The following is a 19894-nucleotide window of genomic DNA, read 5'->3' as shown; positions in this document are numbered from 1 at the left end:
AACTGCATTTAATGTTAAAGCAAAATGAAAAGGAGTTTTTGTTTGTTTGCTTTGTGTTTTTATTTTTCATGTGAGCCTCCATTAGGTTGGGGACATGCACTGGAGAATGGGAAAAGGGGGTTTTGTTACACCAGTGCTCTTCTGCTCAGTAGACTATGCACAACACTGGGTAGGGAACAGTAAACACTGGTCTGCTCTGGCCTTTGCAGATCTTAAAACCACCTTACCTTTCACGGATACACCGTAGACAATAGGCTGCTTTGCTGCTCTGACTCCTTGGGTTGACACAGATTGGTCATATGCTGCCCCCTTAGCTTCTGTTTTGCAGGGAATAACGTGGCAAAAATGCCTTTTAAATGTTTCAGAAGACTCCAGCTCAGGGCCCCATGATTAAGACCTATGTCCTCCATTTTACTTTCTGTGGGGTTCTGTGTTTTTCCTTTTTTTCTGACAGCCACTGTCAGTAGCCTTGCCTACAGATTATTGTTCATGTGTATCTAAGACACTGTTTGCTGTAATCTTCAAACTCCTGGGGGCACTTATTAATAAGCTCATTGAGCAAGCTCAGCAACTCAAGGCACTCCTTACTCTGCAACTTGTCTTCTTTCAGTATTGATAGGCTTATCACCAGAGTGTGGTCTGGTGGGTAGAGAAAGCCCCCTACCTCCTTTTGAAAACCCCAAAGACCAACTTTGTTTTAGTCTTGGAACATTCTGGAATGAGTGTGAACTTAGAACATTTTCCTGTTCTGGGTCATAGAATAGTAAGTAATTAGTCTTATTTTTAACATTCTGTTATTCCGTACGTGTCTATATAGTGACAAGCCAGGTAAACTTGGCTTGTTTTTATTTAGTTACTAACACAGTATTTGTGCTTTGACACCGACACTGGCCTTGAACTCTTGAATTCCTGCCCTACTTTTTGCTACACCCCCTATGCTGTGACTACAGGCAAATACTGCCATGTCTCATCTTCTGTTTACATTTTGAGCCAGTTTCCTTTCTTTGTTTTTAACCAAACCAACTAATTTAGTGTAATTAGTTAGACAAAACTTGCCTCTCCCATTTGAACATGTTTAGCTACTTTATAGGCACAGTACCTTGTTCTAGCTTCATCTAAATTGAACAGCATCATTTGACAGGGGCAAGGCAGTTTCTTAAGTTAGAGAGTGATGAGGTAAATTTTTAATAGTGCTTAAATTTTAAAGTTTCTAACATATCCTGGCTTTGAGTAACAGAGTAGCATTCCATTGGAATGAGGCACTTTGTTAAATAATGGATTCAGTAGACCATAAACTTAATAGGCGTTACTTCAGAGTCCTTGATTTTGTCTTTTTTTTTTTTAACTGAACTTTTCCTCTTATGTTTTTAAAAACTTTTTGTTTAAAAAAAAATTGGGGTTATGTGTTTGGAAACAGGGTTTCTCTGTATAGTTCTGGCTGTCCTGGAACTTGCTCTGTAGATTAGGCTGGCCTCAAACTCTTGAGATCTGCCTGCCTCTGCCTCCTAAGTGCTGGGATTAAAGGTGTGAGTGACTACCTGGCTTGTGTTCATATTTTATTGTCCTCTGAGTTGTTTTCTGACAAGATCCTTAGTATCTAGGATCTCAGAACTTATATTTCAGTTTTATTATATTTTACAAGTTGTACATAATGAGCTGCTGCAATCCTTAGTGAAATATTTGGTTCATTATTTGTTTTAATACTTGTTTTCCAGGCATACTATATTTTAGCAGGATCTTTGGTATCTGAAGGAGGTATGTACTGTCACAGAGTATTTATTTTCAGTCTAGTGATTTATATACTCAACAACACATTCGTTATAGTTGCCAAGTTCTGTTAGTTAGTCCTGTGGAGTGAGGAACCTAAGCTTTGTCTGCTTTTCAAGGTAGAAAGTTTGTGTAATGCTCTGGTTGTTGCTGTAATGGATGAGGGCAAGAGGAATAGGCTATGATCATGAGTAGTCTGTATTGCTCAAACCATTGGAAATTTTCTAAATTGGTTTTTAGCAGTGTTAATCAGAAAAAAAGTCTCTTTACAATAAGAATAATTTTTATAGACAAGGCTACACAGAGAAACCTTGTCTTAAAAAAATAAAAACCAAACAAAAAAGAATAATTTCTGAAATACAGCTTCAACAATATTGAAACATACTTGCTAATAAAAACATCAACTGCTTCTTCTTCTTCGGGAAAAGACCAAATGGTGGGTGACGCTGGTGCAGCCGGAGGGCCGGGAGGGCCCGGCAGCCCAGGACTAGGAAGCCGAGGTGGCTTCCGAGGGGGGAGGGTTCCGCAGCGGTCTTAGGGGCCGCGGGGCTCGTGGTGGTAAAGCCGAAGACAAGGAGTGGATCCCTGTCACCAAGCTGGGCCGCCTGGTTAAGGACATGAAGATAAAGTCCTTGGAGGAGATCTACCTGTTCTCCCTGCCCATTAAGGAATCTGAGATTATCGACTTTTTCCTGGGTGCATCCCTAAAGGATGAGGTACTAAAAATCATGCCAGTGCAGAAGCAGACACGGGCTGGCCAGCGGACCAGGTTCAAGGCTTTTGACGCTATTGGAGACTACAATGGTCACGTTGGTCTTGGTGTTAAGTGTTCCAAGGAGGTAGCCACTGCCATCCGAGGAGCCATCATCTTGGCCAAGCTTTCCATCGTCCCTGTGCAAAGAGGCTATTGGGGCAACAAGATTGGCAAACCCCACACTGTTCCGTGCAAGGTGACAAGCCGTTGTGGCTCTGTTTTGGTGCGTCTTATCCCTGCCCCCAGAGGCACTGGCATCGTCTGTGCTCCTGTGCCCAAGAAGCTACTGATGATGGCCGGTATTGATGACTGCTACACATCAGCCAGGGGCTGCACTGCCACCCTGGGCAACTTTGCCAAGGCCACCTTTGATGCCATCTCCAAGACTTATAGCTACCTGACCCCTGACCTCTGGAAAGAGACTGTGTTCACCAAGTCCCCTTATCAGGAATTCACTGATCATCTTGTGAAAACCCATACCAGAGTCTCTGTTCAGAGGACCCAGGCTCCAGCTGTGGCTACCACATAAGGGTTTTTATACAAGAAAAATAAAGTGAATTAAATCTGGAAAAAAAAAAACAAACATAAACTACCTAGCTCAGTGCTTCTTATCCCTAAACAATTACCATTTTCTATTCTTGATATTCCCTTCAGCCATCTTTTAAAAAGAGTTTGTATTTATTTGTATGTAGGTGTGTGTGCATGTTTGAGTGGGTGCCTGCACCTGTGAGCATACAAAAGCCAGAAGAGGGCACCGGATCTTTCAGAGCTGGAGTTACAGGTGTTTGCAGGGTGTCTGGTGGTTGTTGCGTGAGGGCTGAGATCTGAACTCCAGTTATCAGGATTACAGAGCTCTTACTCCCTAAGCCACCTCTTTAATTCCTCATCTATTTTTAAATTAATATGGTTTCTATGGCATGTTATAATTGAACATATTTATGTGGTTTTCCTTAATTGATAGACCTCCAAGGATTGGGAGGAGCAGAGGTGACTATGCTTAATGAGTACCTGTCCAACAGTGGCCGCTCAGTTGACAAAGGCTATTGCTGTAGTAATTATGGTTAGCCATTATAAGATTTGAAATAGGAGATCTATTTTATTGTAATGGTTAATTAGAATAGTCATGGTGACTGTTAATATAGGGTTTTCTTATTGCCTGCTATGGTGTTAATGTGCTGTACTTACTTATCTTTTGAAATGCCTTTTTTAAAGTTTGGAGACATGAAGTTTCTTCCTTGCTGATAGGATGCTTTTCTTTCAGCAACACTTCTTGTTGCCATAAATGAACTCCGCAGGAAGGCTCAGGCCAAGGGAACAACATTTTATAAATATGGTATGTAGTTTAGAACTAGGTTTTTATTTCTTCTTTTTATTTGCTTAAAATATTTAGTGCTATTGCTTTGTTACCAATAGATGGAATAAAACATGCTCACTTCTTTTCTGTGTGGCTCTCATAAGGCAAACCCACTTGTTAAAAAGAGAATTTTGAGCATAGGGATAACACATTGGAGCACAGGGATGCTTTCTGTCTAGACTTGACTTAGGTGAGCTGTTGTACTTCCGCATGTGCCTGGAATAATTTGAAAGGTAATTTGACTATGCAAGTGATTATTAATACTTAAGATAAAAAAAGTTTTAAAACTATGGTCTCATACATTCTTTTGCTAATTTAACAGATTGATTTTTAAATCAGCACTTTTTATGACCTCTGATTGTCAAATTAAGATTTCAGAATTTTTCCTTTTTTGTCTGTGTCCCAATGATTAAGTCATGGAAAGTCGTGATCCAAGTACAAATGTTATACTATTGGAGGATACTGCAGCTGTCTTAGGAGTGATAATAGCGGCTACCTGCATGGGCCTTACCTCTATAACAGGTAAATATTTCCTAAACTTTACATGATTTTCTTCTATTACCCAGTTCTCTAATATATGGGGATTAGGCCATATCACTGAGTAATTTTAAGCCAGTAGATTATTATTATGTTAATTCCATACTAATTTTTTTATTTGTATATTTGTATGGAACTATCTATCATGTTTAGTGAAATAAGCCTGGTTCAGGCAAATACTGCCTATTTTCTTTCATCCACAGAATCTAGGTGTATGTGTGTATGTGTGTGGTGTTGAAAGTAGGAGGAACACCATTAGCAGAGAGGAAAAGCTGTTACAAAAGAAGAAGGAAGGGAAGAGAAAGTAATAGAACTCATGTGAAAGCTTTTCAGAAGGAAGGAGGGGGCCATCAGGCAGGCTGGGAAGGTGAATAAGGATTGATGTGATGACATGTGTATGAAAAACCCATCACTTTGAGGTCTAACTTTAATAAACATATATGTATGGAGAAATATGTATGTATAGCTCTTGCTCCTGGTACCAGGAATGATCTGCTGCCTTCATAGTCATTCATTCTTCAGGCTCTTCCCCACACATTTTGGTAGCTGGTTAAGTCTTTTGAGGGCCAGAAGGTAAATTAGAACAGAAAACTCATTTTGTGTTCACTCAGCTTGTGAGGTCAGATTCTCTTAGGGCTAACCTTCCCTGAAGTGTTCAGAAAGTATCAGTGGATGTCCTGGTTGATCTTTACCCTGCTTTTGGTCATAAATTGGTTTTTGTTGTTGTTGTTTGGTTGGTTTTTTTTGATACAAGGTTTCTCAGGGTAGCCTTGACTGTCCTGAATTCACTTTCTGGCCAGGCTGCCTTGAATTCACAGAGATCCACCTGCCTCTCTCTCCCCGAGTGCTGAGGTGTGTGCCACCATGCCTGGTTGGTCATAAATTGTTAATTAACAATTCTCTCTTTCAAGATGGGGTTACACTATATAGCCCTGGCTAGCCTGGCTCTCTAGACCAGGCTGGCCTTGAACCTAGAAGAGCTCCGTCTGCCTGTCTCTCAAATGCTGGACTCAAAGTCTTTGTTGCTGTTCCTGTTTTAAAAGTTAAATAAGGGCCATTTGAGATATCTCCACAGCTAAGGACACTTGAGGCCAAGGCTGATGACCTGAGTTTGTCCCCTGGGATGTACGTAGTGGAAGAAAAGAATCAGGTTCCCCCAGTGGCTCTCCTGAGAGCCACACACATACTATGGTGTGCATGGGTGAGCACACACTCAAACACTAAAGTGCATTTGTTTTTGTATTTTAAGAAAGTTTTATTGTTTTTTGTTTTTGTTTTTGTTTTTGTTTTTTTTTTTTTCTTGAAATAGGGTCTCACTGTGAAGCCTTAGCTGGCCTAGAATTCCCTAGAGTGACCCAGCAGGCCTCAGACTCACAGAGCTCTACCTACCTCTTCTAAGTGCTAAGGATAAAGGCATACACCACTATGCCTCAACTACTTTTACAGACTAGTAAACCCCTAGCGGTCATTAAAGAAGTAACTAAAGGAATCAGGAGTAAATTTCAAGTTCTTTGCTGTCTAAGGCTCACTGCAGTAATAGGAAATGTTTTGGTTTCTTCTGTGATTCTTCCAGGCAATCCATTGTATGACAGCCTGGGTTCCTTGAGTGTGGGCACCTTACTAGGTGTGGTCTCGGCATTCCTCATCTACACTAACACAGAGGCACTCCTAGGACGCTCCATACAACCAGATCAAGTACAGCGGCTTACTGAACTCCTGGAGAGCGACCCATCAGTAAGGTCAGCCTTGGCTAATTAATGTTCTTTGGGTGGCTTGCACAAACAGTGACTGTCGCTCAGGGAAGAAAGTGTATGTAGGAAACCCCTTCTAAGATTCCTACATACAAGTCTTCAACTTGTGTACGTTGTGGCTAAGTCGTGATGCTGTAATGAAGATAGACGTAGTTGAGTACACTTGCCTTTTTTAAAGCTTCCAAAACCACAGGCCAAAAATAAATCTTTCCTCCTCAAATTATTATATTTGATATTTGGCTACAGTGATGAAAAACTAATAAATACAATTATCTTTTCAAACTTTAAAATGGGAAAGTCTTTAGTCTGTTCTCTGGTTTGGTTTTTAGTGTAGTTCTGTTGCTATAACAGGATACCAGAGAGTAGAGAATTTCTAAAGAAAAAAGGTTTATTTAACTCACAGTTCTGAAAGCAGGGAAGTTCCCATTCCAGCAGGAGCTCATGTAGCTTGAGAGAAAATAGGGGAAGAAGGCTTGAAGCAGCTGGCTCCTGGAGCTGCAGTCCTAAGAGCAAGAACTCAGCGTCCTTCAGAGGTGGCACTAGTCTTGTTGAGAAGGCTCCACCCAACCCCACTCTGCAAGCCCCAACTTCCACTGCTGTATTGAGGAATTACACACCAGCGTGACTGTACATGGGGTGTTACAACTGAGACCCTTGAACTTTTAAAATTGTCCTGTATGCCAGAATTAGTAATTGTTTGACTTACATTCTAAAATCTATATGTCTAAATTACAAAGTAGTTAGGTTGTAATTTGAAGTTGAATATTAAAATTGGTGTTAGACTTAGTTATTTCATGTGAAATAAGCTCTACTAATACTTTCTCTAAACTACTAACTTTATAGCGTGAGTTGGGAAGTCTGTTATGAGGCAAGTGTATGAAGAATTGATATTTATTTCTTTTTTAAATTTTATTTTATGGGGGGGTGTTTTGCCCACATGTATTATCGGTGCTGTACATGAGTGTCCATATTGGTGAAAAGAAAGCATTTCTCCCCTGGAACTGGAGTTACAGATGACTGTGAGTCAGCGTGTGGTGTTGGGAATTGAACCCAGATCCTCTGGAAGAGCAGCCAGTGTTCTTAGCCACCGTGCCATCTCTCCAGCCCAACAGTAATTTCTTTTAGAATTCTTCGGTAACATTTATCAGTGAAGCCATATGGACATGAGCTTTTTTTATATGAATCTGTTTTGTTTTTGTTTTATTTATTTATTTTTTTTGTTTGGTTTGGTTTTTTGCTGTTTTTTTTATAAATGCCCTTACTTGTCACATTCTATTACAGATTTTTTTTTACTGTGTTACAAACCTTGGACCTTGGACCTGCTGATTAAGTCACTCTGATATTTCTTACTGAGCTAGAAACTTGCATTAGAAACTTGTGTCTTTCTAGATTTATTATTTATCTTTTAGTTAAACAACGGTTATTCTTAAACCAGCTTTATACTCAAATCAGCACACAGAGACTAGGATGTATGTATTTAGTTAACCTACAGCACAATGCTGGGCAGTGATTACCCCATTCTAAACCTCCAAGCCCACATAGTTTCCTCCCATCCAGATATTACCCATTATATTTCTTTTAGTCATATTTTAGGTCTGGTTCATCTCTCCTGCCGACTCTGCTCTCCCACTCCTCCCACTCGCTTCCTTCTACTCCCCTCCAAACCAGGATGTCCCACCTTATTCTCTCCATTGCACAGCACTGGCTGGTTGTTTTATTGAAAATACAGAGAACAAATGGTGGCATGTTTACACAAACTTGAGACAGGCAATGCTTAGAATAAGCATCACAATGCAATGCTGGATTGAAACCAGATAGTGGGGTAGAGAAATCAGCATGTGAATGAACAAGGGTAAATTGTATGTATTCCACAAGAACATTATACCAACATTCCTATTACATATATGATATGTGGGGTTTTGCACGTGATTCTTTGAAATAGTTTTCCTTAAGGTTGGTAGTAACGTCACATCTTTTGTTTCTGATTGCTTTTTGTTTCTGTTAGCTTAGGTCTCCATATTTACATACATATACACTATTTAAAAGTAATAAGTATTTATCAAAATTGGTTTTCTTTTTAAAATATATCTTTAATTTATTTCTAATTTATATACATCCCGATTATAGCCCCTCCCTTCTCTCCTTCTTGTTCCTCCATCCCATCATCTACCCCTTACCTCCCCCCCCACCCCGTTCCCTTCTCAGAACAGGGGAGCTTCCCCCCAACCCACCCTACCACATCAAGTCCCATTAGGACTGAGCTCATCCTCATCCACTGAGGCTGGGAAAGGCATCCCCATTAGAGGGGAGTGATCAAAACCAGGCAAAAGTCTATGTCATAGACATCACCCACTCAACTCACTGGGGGACCCACATGAAGATCAAACTGCCCATCAGCTACATCTGTGTTGGAGGCCTAGGTGCAGTCTATATATGTTCTTTGGTTGGTGCTTCCATCTCTGTAAGCCCCCATGGGTCTAGGTTAGTTGACTCTGTTGGTTTTCTTGTGTTGTTCTTTTCCCCTCCCAATTTTTCTATCCTAGCCTCCCTGACTCTTTCACAGGTCTTTGTGAACTCCACCCAATGCTTGACTGTGAGTCTCAGCATCTGATTCTGTCTGCTGCTTGGTGGGGTCTCTCAGAGGATGGTTATGCTAGGCTCCTGTCAGTAAACATAGCAGAGTTTGTTAATGGTGTCAGTGGTTGGCTCTCTAATGGGGTGGGACCCAGGCTGGGCCAGGCATTGGTTGGACAATCCCTCAGTTTTTGCTCTATCTTTATCTCTGCCCATCTTGTAGACAGGGTAAATTTTGGGTCAAAGGTTTTATAGGTGAATTGCTGTTTTCTTCCCTCCACTCTAAGTCCTGTTTGGCCAGAAGATGGCTTCCTTAGTCTCCATGCCCCCCACTGCTAGAAAGCTTAGCTAGAGACATCCCCATGTCTTCTCTGTAGCCTCCCTGCCTCCAGCTTATCTCAGAGAGTCAATTTGATTTTTAAACAACTAGATTTTGTCTTAATTGACTGTCTCTGTTTTCTCATCTCCCTTTTCACTAATTTCTTTAATCATTATTATTACCTTCCTTCTTGCTTTAGTTTAGTCTGCTCTATTTCCATTGTCCGTAGGTAATAGGGTAAGTTTTCAAGTTCATTTGTTAGCTTTTTAATGCAGACATTTCATAAATAGAAGTTGTCTCTGCCTTTGCTTTCTCCACACCCAGGCATTGTTCTCCTAACATTTTCTCTTCTCTCAAAGCATTTTCTCATTTTGCTTGTTTAAAGGTTTTTTTGTTCTTAATTAACAAAATGATGATTGTATGGATTTAAGGACCAAGGTATAACATTTCACAGATGTGTGTAGCATGTAATGATCAGATCCAGTAGTCATTGCCTTAAACGTTTAACTCTTTTCATTGGGAACATTTGACGTCTCAAACTAGCATTTTTTGAAATATACAACTAATTATTGCCACTTGTAAGTATTGTATATACTGTGCTATAGAATATTAAGTTAATTTTCCATTCCACTCATCCCTGTAGTCATTTATCACAGTCTCTCTCCATTTTCCCCTCTCCTCCTTCCCTTCTCAGCCTGTAGCAATTTATCTATTTATAAACTTCTAGATTGCTTTCCATATCCTCCGTTTGTAACCATCATAAGAGTACAGTTGTTTTTCCAACATACAAATTTCCCTTTTGGGGTGTGTATGTGTGTGTTTAGGGGGCATGTCGGTTTTTAAACATTTGCAACTCTCTCAAATGTCTTTGTTATGAATCAATTTGTTTCCTACCTCACAGTGGTCAGAGCATATATTCCTGTCACTGTCCTTTTAACTTTACTGAGTTTGGCTCCTCACCTAACATAGATTCTGTGTGGGTTGATATTTCATGTGCACTTGAAATAACTCTGCTAGACAGGCATGTTTTGTAGATGTTAGTAGGGTTAGTTGATTTATAGCCTTCAAAAATTTCAGTCTTTCTATTGATCATCTCCCTTTTTTTTCTGGAAGAAGGTTATTGAAGTCTTCAGCCGTTATTGTTTCTACTTTATTTCTGTCCATTTTTTTGTTTATTTTACTTTATTTCTGTCCATTTTTTGTTTATTTCCGTTATTCTAATTAAAAGCTAGAGAAAGAACTTTTTTAAATGATTTATTTTTATTTTATCTGCATTGGTGTTTTGCCTCCATGTAATGTCTGTGTGAGGTTATCAGATCTCCTGGAGCTGGAGCTACAGACAGTTGTGAGCTGCCATGTGGGTACTGGGAATTGTACCAGGGTCCTCTGGAAGAGCAGCCAGTGCTTTTAACCCCTTAGCCATTTTTCCAGCCCTTAAAAGAAATCTTAAAAGATGAAAGAGTAGCATATGTGATTTATCTACAAGAATGAAGATATGTGGATTATATCAATGGAAACCATCAACGTTAATAAGCAAAGTTCGTGCAGCTTTGTTTTGTTTTTAAACAATATATTAGTTACCTATTGCAGTATTGCAGTATGACATCTATCTCAAAGCTTAGAGGTTTATTATCTGCAGCATTTATTATCTGACAGTATCTGTGGTCAGAGATTCAGGCCCTGCTTATGCAGCTCCCTGCTTCAGTCTTTCTCACAGACTGTAGTCAAGGTGTTCATTGACGGTGTCCTGGGAAAGAGCCGTTTGTCAACTCTTTGATGCTGGCAGGATTAGATCCTTTGCTACTCCAGCATGGTAGTGGGTGAGCTGATGGAGCACATAGAGTTGAGTGTGAACAGTTAAAGAGCAACAGACAGCCTGTCTGATATGGGAAATGACACTTCATCTCTTGCCTGTATCTGTTCTCTGCCTAGAAGTGGGTCATATTCCAGGAGAGTTGATCACACAGGATAAAGGACACACTGATCAGCAAGAACATCTCAGATCTATCTGCAGTTAGGTACAAGGACATAAGGAACAGCTACAGCAGAATAGAGTTAGCTGCTATCTAAGTATTAAACAAAGAAAGACATATCACAGTGCTTTGTGAGGATGGAATGCAAAAAAGTAAATAAATGAGTTACCATCTTGCCAATCTGGGCAGGCTTTATTTTTAACTTGAGTGTCTTTAACTTTATAACTATTGAGTTGTTTATTCTCAGATCATCTCAGAGAGTTGATAAAGCTTCTTTCTGTGGATTAGAAATCTTGGACTCAGTTAGTGCTCAAGATTATTCAGAAATTGGAATCCAGTGTTCTGATAGCACAAAGAGTCTCTTATGGTGGCATTCTAGCTCAAGAATGTTGTCCATACCCAGGCTTTATTTCTTATATACTCTCTAAAGTAGATTAGACTGATCACAGGTAGAGGCTTACTCAACAATTCCCCAGGGAAGATTTGCTCTTAGGGAGTTAGGGTTGGAGGAAAACAGTGCGGTTGATGCATCATCTGCCTTCCCTTGTAGGAGGCAGAGAGGTGCAGTAGACTCCTGGGCTTGGGTATGTGCAATGTGGGAGCTGTGTTCTGCCTGTGCACTGGCTGAGTGACCTTGAGAAAATCACTGCTGTAAGTGCATATGCTACCTTGCATTTTGTCTTTATTGGAGCCTTCCTTAAATGGCTGCCTTACAGTCTGTGCTTCACTGAGCATGTGCTCAGTCATCATTGCCCTCACCAGTCCTGTGCATTCATTTGATTCACCCCATTCTATCAGTAGCTGCGGGGCTGTGTGAAGACCCTGCATGCCAGCCAGCACACAAGCCACTGGTACACTTGTGGTGTAGCTCACTTGCACTGCTGTGCACTGGCCCTGCTTTGAACCTCATCACCACAGAAGAGAAAAGAAGGCAGGAAGAAAAGTGTGATTGGTGCGCACATAAATACTGTTTTTAACAAAAATTTTGATTTTTAAATGTTAGGAAATTGGCAAGTGTTTAGATTATGGAAAGGCTTATAAGATTAATTTGATAATAGTTTAGAGAATTAGGAATTAGGAATTTTTTTATACACAAGCTTTAAAATTCACACATGGTATTATAAAACAGTATTGATTTGGCTTATACTTTTGTGTGTCATTATGCACCAAAACATATGGCTGGCCCTAGAAAAGTGCTGAGCGTGGCGGTAAGTGTTCTGCAGCATTGCTGGGGAAGCTGGACTTCTGCCGAGAGAGGGTGGATGTGTTACACTCAGGCTTACATGAGTTGTTATTCATTGCAGGGCAATTCATGATGTGAAAGCCACAGATCTGGGATTAGGAAAAGTCAGATTTAAGGCTGAAGTTGATTTTGATGGACGAGTTGTTACACGATCATATTTGGAAAAGCAAGATTTTGACCACATGCTGCAAGTAAGTTTATGTATTCATCATTTTCTTTTGTAGCCCACAGTTCTAAAGACACTTTTTGTCTTTATGGTCTTAGAGTCACTTGAGCTATGAACTTCTTAGTTCCCAAGTCTGATGAGAGAACTTTGTATTTGTAGTAGGTCAGAGGAGACAGCCAAAAGAACAAACTTAGTCATTAAGTTGTTAATACTTGCTACGTGTTTTATTAATTTGCTCTCAACAGCCCTGTATGGTGATGAAATAACACTTAGATTCTACCATTCAGGGAAACTTAGACAAAACACTAGTTAGCTTGTCTAAGAGTTCAGAACCATATATATGAAGTCACATGAATCTAATCTTTGACTCCAGAACCTATCTCCCTGACTGTTTTATTTTCTGTGGGTTAAGTTACCAGAATCCAAAAATGATAAGTAGAAAATTCCAGAAATGAGCATAAACTTCAAATTGCCTTCTGAACAGTTGTTAGTTCCCAAGACATGAATTATCCCTTCTCCAAGCATGTCCAATCTGTAGGCGCTGCCCAAGCTGAGCTGGGGAAGGGGAAGAGGAAGTTCACATAACTTACATTACAGGTATATTATTTCAGTTCTACTTTGTTATTATTGCCATATGTGCTTAATTGATTCAACTTCATCCTAGATAATTTTTTATATGAAAAAAAACTTGGGGCTGGAGATATGGCTCAGTGGCTAATGGCTGCTCTTTCTGAGGACCTAGGTTCAATTGCTAGCACCCACGTGGCAGCTCACACTACTTATAACTTCAGTTCTAGGGGATTTGACACCCTCACATAGATACACGTGCAAGCAAAGCCCCAATACACATAAAATAGAAGTAAATTTAAAAAAAAAAAACAAACATAAGATATTTAATATCTTCCCTGTGTGGTTTTAGCAGCCTCTAGACACTAGGACAAAACCTCAAAGATAAAAGGGTAATGCTGTAATTTAAGAGACAATGTATAGAGGCCAACAGTCAACAGGACAAATGTTACTACTTGGTTGTGTCACACCTTTACATTTGCTATGCGGGGTGAGTATCCTTATAGAAAACACTGGGACGTGAAATGTTTATGATCTCATTTTTTTTTTAATATTTTAACACATTTGTATGTTCCTAGTCCAAAAGTCAAAAGGCCTGTTATTTGACTTTGTTGTTGTCCTTTTGTTTCTTTGTTGGAGACATGGTCTGGTTTAGCCTAGGCTGGTCTCGAACTTACTGTGTCCCTCAGGATAACTGAACTTCTGAAGCTTCTGATCCTCCTCCCTAATGCTGCAGTTGCAGGCATGCTGCCATGCCTACCATGTGTGCTGGGGACCGTGTCACTGCTCCTTAGCGTACATGCTGGGGCCAAGCATAGGGCTGTGTGCACACACCACACCATGAGCTAGATCCCTGCCCAAATGTGTGTCATGTCAGTGCCCACAAGAGTTGGAGACTTCAGAACATTTTTGATTTTCAGATTAGAGGCATCTAGCATGTACTAGTTTGTTTTAGGTCTTAAAAGAAATCATGACAAAAAGTCTCTCTCATTTATTTATTTATTTATTTACTTACTTACTTACTTACTTACTTACTTACTTACTTACTTACTTACTTATTTAGCTAAATCTCATTTTCATCCCCAAACTAAATATGCTGAATTTGATACCTGTCATTTTCATTCTGAGTTTTAGTCTGTTTTTAGCATAATATATTACATTTTGAATGTTCCACAGTGTATGGTATAAATCTATAATATATAAATGGTTTCATATTGTATGACTATACAGCTGCATAGCAGCATGTCTGAGATTCCTTGTTAGTTTATATGGTTTGGGGTCATTTACTACTGTTGCATTCTCTCAATATGATGTGCTACAGTTTGCATATCCCATTTCTAGAGTGAAGATTTATGCTCTTTTTCATGTTAAGCTGTTAGAAACAATGCTACAAGCTAGGTGTGATAGCACAAAACTGTAATCATAGCACTTGAAAGACTGAGGCAGAAGGATCATGATATTGTGGCATCCGGAGCTACGTAGTAAGATCCTGTCTCAGAAAGAAAAAGAAGCAACGTCCGTGGCATTTCATACCTGTGTCGTAGGTCATGTGTGTAAGTCTCCTTAGGGTAGATGTGGAGACTACTAAATGCATACTCTTCAGCTTCCATATATAGAACCAACCTAACTTCCAGAGTATGTCCATTTCTCTCCCGCATTCCAGATAGAAGTTTCTATTGCATCTTTTTTTTTTGTTTTGTTTTGTTTTTTTTTAAGACAAGAGTCTTACTATGGTAGGCTGGCTAGCCTGGAACTAGCCATGTAGACCAGAATGGCCTCCAACTCAGTGAAATCATAGGCATGCCCCACTACACCCAGAGACTGTGAGTTCTTTATCCTCTTGTCTTTACCTCCAGAGCTGGGATCCCTGAGACTATGTATGCTGTTTATCTTGTAGTTTAAAAAAAAAAAAAAATCCTTTTATCATAAAAACATTTTTTTTTTCTGAACAGTTTGTGACTTAATCTACTTTGAATTATTTACATTCTTCCGGAATTGTTTAGAAGCAGGTGATTCAGTGCCTTGGCGTAAGCTTTTTATTTTTCATTAGATGTAATGGTGCTACAAACTATGCATAAACCATTGTAACTTTAAATTTGTTTTTCTGCTTTCATCTTTATAGGAAATTCAAGAAGTGAAAACTCCTGAACAGTTAGAAGCCTTTATGCTTAAACATGGAGAAAACATTATTGATACTCTAGGAGCTGAAGTAGACAGGCTTGAGAAGGAGCTGAAAGTAAGATCTATTTGTCAAAAAATTGTGTTCTGATAACTGTTTTTGGAGTTCTTGTTCCATGTAGGCACCATGCTAAGTGTCATATGTATACATGTGCACTCTCTTTTACCCCATAAAAACTTTGTTGGATTCATGAAGTTAAGTAACTCAGCCAGTAATGTGGAGAATAATGGCGTGAACCTCTTGTTCAACTCCAAATTCAATATTTTTATTACTGTTCTTCGTACTTGGCATAGTACTAAGTATTATAGTAAAAAGTATTTTGTCTTTAAATAGAAAATACTTTGACACAGGAGGTGATGGTGCATGCCTTTCATCTCAGTACTCAGTACTCAAACTGTGAGTTTGAGGCCAGTTTGATCTACAGAGTGAGTTCCAGGACAGCCAGGACTACACAGAGAAACCCTGTCTTGAGGGGGGAGGGGGGAAGAAAAATTGAAAAATTATCAAGAAAAATAAAGAAATCGTCAGATTTTAGTCAAAAATTTGAAAACTAATGTAAGGGCATGTTTTATAGTGCTAAACATTCCCTTACATCATTCTTTGTTTTGTTTTTTTTTTTTTTTCTCTTTAGTTGGAAATATTTGCACTTTATTAGCTATGTTACTAGTAGTATTGCTTTAAGTATTTTTAAAAAAGACTTACTTCCACTTTATGTGTATGGACGTTTGCCTGTATGTTTGTGTTTGTGTGCTACATGTGGAAAGTCTCTGCAGAGGCCAGAATATGCCTCTGGAACTTGAGTTCCAGGCAGTTGTGACCTGCTGTGTGGCTCCATGGAACTGAACCTGAGTCCCTTGTAAGAACAACAAATGCTCTCAATTACTGAGCCATCTCTCCAGCCACTTCACATTTTTGCAAAAACCCTTTAGTATGAAGGATTAAAAGTCAGTCGCTGCCTTACAGATAGCTAGATTCTCTTATCTGCCTCTGCATTTAGTCTATGATGCAAGAATATAATGTGAATACTATTCCACTGTCTCTTCTGCTTAATCTGGGTCCAGCCTTAGGGTCAAAGAACATGGTTTTTGTTTTTGTTTTTGTTTTCCTAATATCACTTCATTGTAAAGAACTTTTCAAATAGCTGGATATTGTGGTTTATGCCTTTAATCCTGGCAGAGACAGGCAGACCTCTGTTAGTTTGAGGCCAGCCTAGTCTACATAGTGAGTTCGGGACAGCCAGGGCTATGTAGAAAGACCCTGTCTCACACAAACAAACAAAACCCCAACAATAGCAACAAAAATCACACTGTTAAATTAATGTAAGCCTAGTTGGGTATGGTAGTCTACACCTTTAGTCCCAGTGCTGGGGAGGTAGTGACAGAAGGATCTCTGTGAGTTCCATGCCAGCCTGGTCTACAAAGCAAGTCCAGAATAGCCAGGGCTGCACAGAGAAACCCAGTCTCAGAAATAAATAAATAAATAAATAAATAAATAAATAAATAAATAAATAAATAAGTAAATAGATAGATAGATAGATAGATAGATAGATAGATAGATAGATAGATAGATAGATAGATAGATAAAAAAGTAAGTAAGTAAGAAAGAAAATGAAAAGTAAGCCTCTCGTCCAAGCACTTGCCTAGAATCAGAGTCCACCATCTCAGGGAATGTCTGTGTAATTACAGTTATATTCCAAAGTTGTGGTGCTTCACTCTCAGTTACATTTTAAGTGTGTATGTGTGTTGGACAAGGACAGACTTATTGTAAAAACCTGTGTTTGCTTCCTTTAGCACAGTGCTTGCTTAGACCATATGGACTACTAAACTGTATCAAGCAGCGTTATAAGTTTATTAGTTCTGATTGGTATTGTTTTGCAGTGATAGTTTTTTCACTGTGAAAAGGGGCATTGTGGTTTTTAGTGCTTCCATGCTTGGCTTATAGAAGATCCGTAAAGCATTTTTGTATTAATACATGAATGGGTTCGGGGAGGTGAGGCTACTTCCTATGCTGTCCATAGTATATTCTCAGTGATCTTATTTTCTTATGTATAGATTCTACTTGGTAGTATAACAAATATTTTTAGTTTTTCCAGTCCAGTGATCAGAATTGACAAAAAAGGGGGGGAAAAGGTTTTGTTTAGCTGTGAATAATTTGGAAATGTTTTCCTTTCCAGAAAAGAAATCCTGAAGTTCGGCACGTAGATCTGGAGATACTATAGATGGTGAATGAGTCCCTTGGGGCGTGGAGATGTCGTCTTCCCCACTGAAAGGGAATCAGTGCCGTCCAGAAGCCGTGCTTCTCAAGATGGATGGGATATTTCGTGTGCAGAACAGTTGAACAGGCCACAGAACTAAAATTCCTTTCGTCCAATCATGTCTTCGTGCTTCTTGTAGGGACATTGGCTGCTTAGATCACCTACCGTTTCTCATGTTAGACAGTCTGTATTGAACCGTGAAATCATGCTTCCTTTCTTAACATGGTACAGTGTGTACCCATGGACTTGGAACCACTGAAGACTTTAGTCCACCGAAGGCTAATCTTGAGGATTCTGGCTAAACTTTGTTGTGTGGTTTTTAAACAGTCACTGTGTTTTGAAGGTCTGTCTTTCCTGCCCAGTTGAGAAAGACTTTCTGTATACTTTGTGGTTTTGACCCGAACAGAGAGGCACACTTTCCTAACTCCTTATCTACAGATGTTCATTCCAGAAAAGGCGCAGTTACTGAATGGGGTGAAGACATTTCAGCACCTTTTACATCATAGTAGTTGCCATTTTGTAAAATTTCTTCTTTCTCCTTTTTTCCTTATTTGGTTTAATTTTTGTAATGTTAAAGACATAATTCTAGATATATATGACTTTTTTTTTTTTTTTAATTGGCTTCTGTGCCATAGTGTTTATTTACTGGGAAATAATGCATTTGTAAATGTTTTAACATTCTGTAAAATGAACTAGAAATATTTATAGCTTTACAGGCAGGACACATTGTGTTTTAATTTATTTAAAAGAAGGCACTACTTATGTAAATTTGAGCTGTGGGGTACTTTTGCTTTGAGAGAAAAGTAAACCTCTTACACTGAAACTTGTGGTTTTGTGTGCTGTCAGAGCCAACAGTGCGTCTAAATTATTGCCATTCAAGTGGGCATTTAGCATAGCATATTGGCTGTAACACATTATGTAAGCAAATAGTTCTCAATAGCTCTAAGGTCTCAAGGGGAAAACCATTCAGTTTAGTAACTGGAAACTCAGTGCAAAGCCGCAGCTGGCTCTGCCCAATCGGCTCTGGAGGTGTGTGGGAGCAGTGAGTATCGTTCACAGGAGCAGAAGCTGCCATGCTGATGAGAGAGCTAGGTGCCCAGCATTCACACCCCTGTGAGCTCAGGGTCTCCAGACTTCCTGAGATCAAAGTTTGTGAATTACAGAAAACTGTAATGTAGAAACAAAAACTAAATATCTGATTAAAGGATTTGTTATGGTAGTTTTTGATCCAGAAATGACACTTGGTGGAAAATTGTGAGAATTTATGATGGGCCTTTGTAGCCGTGGGAAGCATGCTTGTTATCCTTTTGTTTTTGTTCTTGAGATAGGGTCTTTGGAGGTCAAGCTGGCCTGGAACTCACCTCATACAGCCTAGGCTCTCTGAAGATAGGAAATTGGCGTCAGTGGAATAGTTGCCACCAAACCTGCCAACCTCATTTGATCTCCAGGACCCACATGTGGATACAGAAAACCGACTACCCCACTTGTGTGCCATAATATGTTCCTTTCCCCCCAAATATAATAAAATGTGTTTATTTATCTTAAGAAATACAGTTGTTGCACTGTGGGAGAGCTCACCAGTAGAGTATTTGCCTGGCCTGTGCAGAGCCTGAGCATGATCCAGAGCCAGGAACAGTGTCACAGCGTGCATAAGTAATGCATACAGCTTACTTCTCTGTTCTTGCAGTGTCAAATCCCTCAAATCTGAATAGTTACGTTTCCCTATCATGAGTCACTTTTTTTTTTTTTTTTTTACACAGTTACAATTGGCATTTATTCAAAGTGAGGCATTGGCAGAGCAAATAATTTTCGTATTGTGGGTCAGGTTGAATCAATGTCATAAAAATATGCTGAGACCAGGCACATCCACAGATACCAACTGCAGACTGCATTTCACCCACTCTTCTCTCTCTTTTCTTTTTCAAATAAGCTCTGTCTGATAGAATTCATGGTTGACTTTGTCCTCCTCTTTGTCCATTGCTCCTTAGGCATGACCTGATGCCTCTTAATGTGAAACACTGTTGTTACAAAGGTCCTTAGGAGGCCTTCTGATGGTTCCTTTCACATCTTAGTCTTGAATGCTGTATCACCGCACAACAACCCCAGTTCATTATATTGAGTCCTGCAGCATTGAAATGGCATTTTCAAAAACCATCCAGCCACTTGCTTGACGAAGCGACAGCATGCTTCCCCGGCAATTCTGCTTCACGACTCACTTTTTTGCGTTTAGTTTTTTTCCAGCCTTTCACACTTGTCATTCATCATTCCATGCCATTGCCATACAGGAAAGAGCTAGGTCGTAGCTAGTTTCCTTTTAGTGAAATTCTTTTGAAATTTTTACATAATTGGGTAACAACAACTAATCCTTTTTCAAGACCCCCCCAACAGATGTCTAGAAGTTATCCTAAATAGCATATTTCTTAGGGCCTGAAGAAGTGCGTGCTGTAAAGGACAAA

The 19894-nt window shown here is 39.5% G+C and overlaps 1 protein-coding gene and 1 pseudogene across 1 annotated transcript in view; both read left to right on the top strand.

Annotated features, from left to right (window-relative positions):
- The window catches only part of Slc30a9 (solute carrier family 30 member 9), a 53350-nt gene extending 34363 nt beyond the window's left edge, over positions 1–18987 (top strand). The window contains exons 12-18 of the mRNA XM_055629219.1: positions 1716–1755; positions 3783–3854; positions 4290–4397; positions 5986–6151; positions 12334–12463; positions 15128–15241; positions 17358–18987. Of these exons, the coding sequence (XP_055485194.1) occupies positions 1716–1755; positions 3783–3854; positions 4290–4397; positions 5986–6151; positions 12334–12463; positions 15128–15241; positions 17358–17402 (675 nt within the window). The 3' untranslated portion in view covers positions 17403–18987. The remainder of the gene's footprint in view (positions 1–1715; positions 1756–3782; positions 3855–4289; positions 4398–5985; positions 6152–12333; positions 12464–15127; positions 15242–17357) is intronic.
- Positions 2131–3085, top strand: LOC129692751 (40S ribosomal protein S2-like; annotated as a pseudogene).
- Positions 18988–19894: the final 907 nt, after the last annotated feature.

This window comes from Psammomys obesus, unplaced genomic scaffold (genome assembly GCF_907164565.1).
Source record: "Psammomys obesus unplaced genomic scaffold, mPsaObe1.curated_primary_1811, whole genome shotgun sequence".
NCBI lineage: Eukaryota > Metazoa > Chordata > Mammalia > Rodentia > Muridae > Psammomys > Psammomys obesus.
This window is presented reverse-complemented; position numbering and strand designations above follow the sequence as displayed.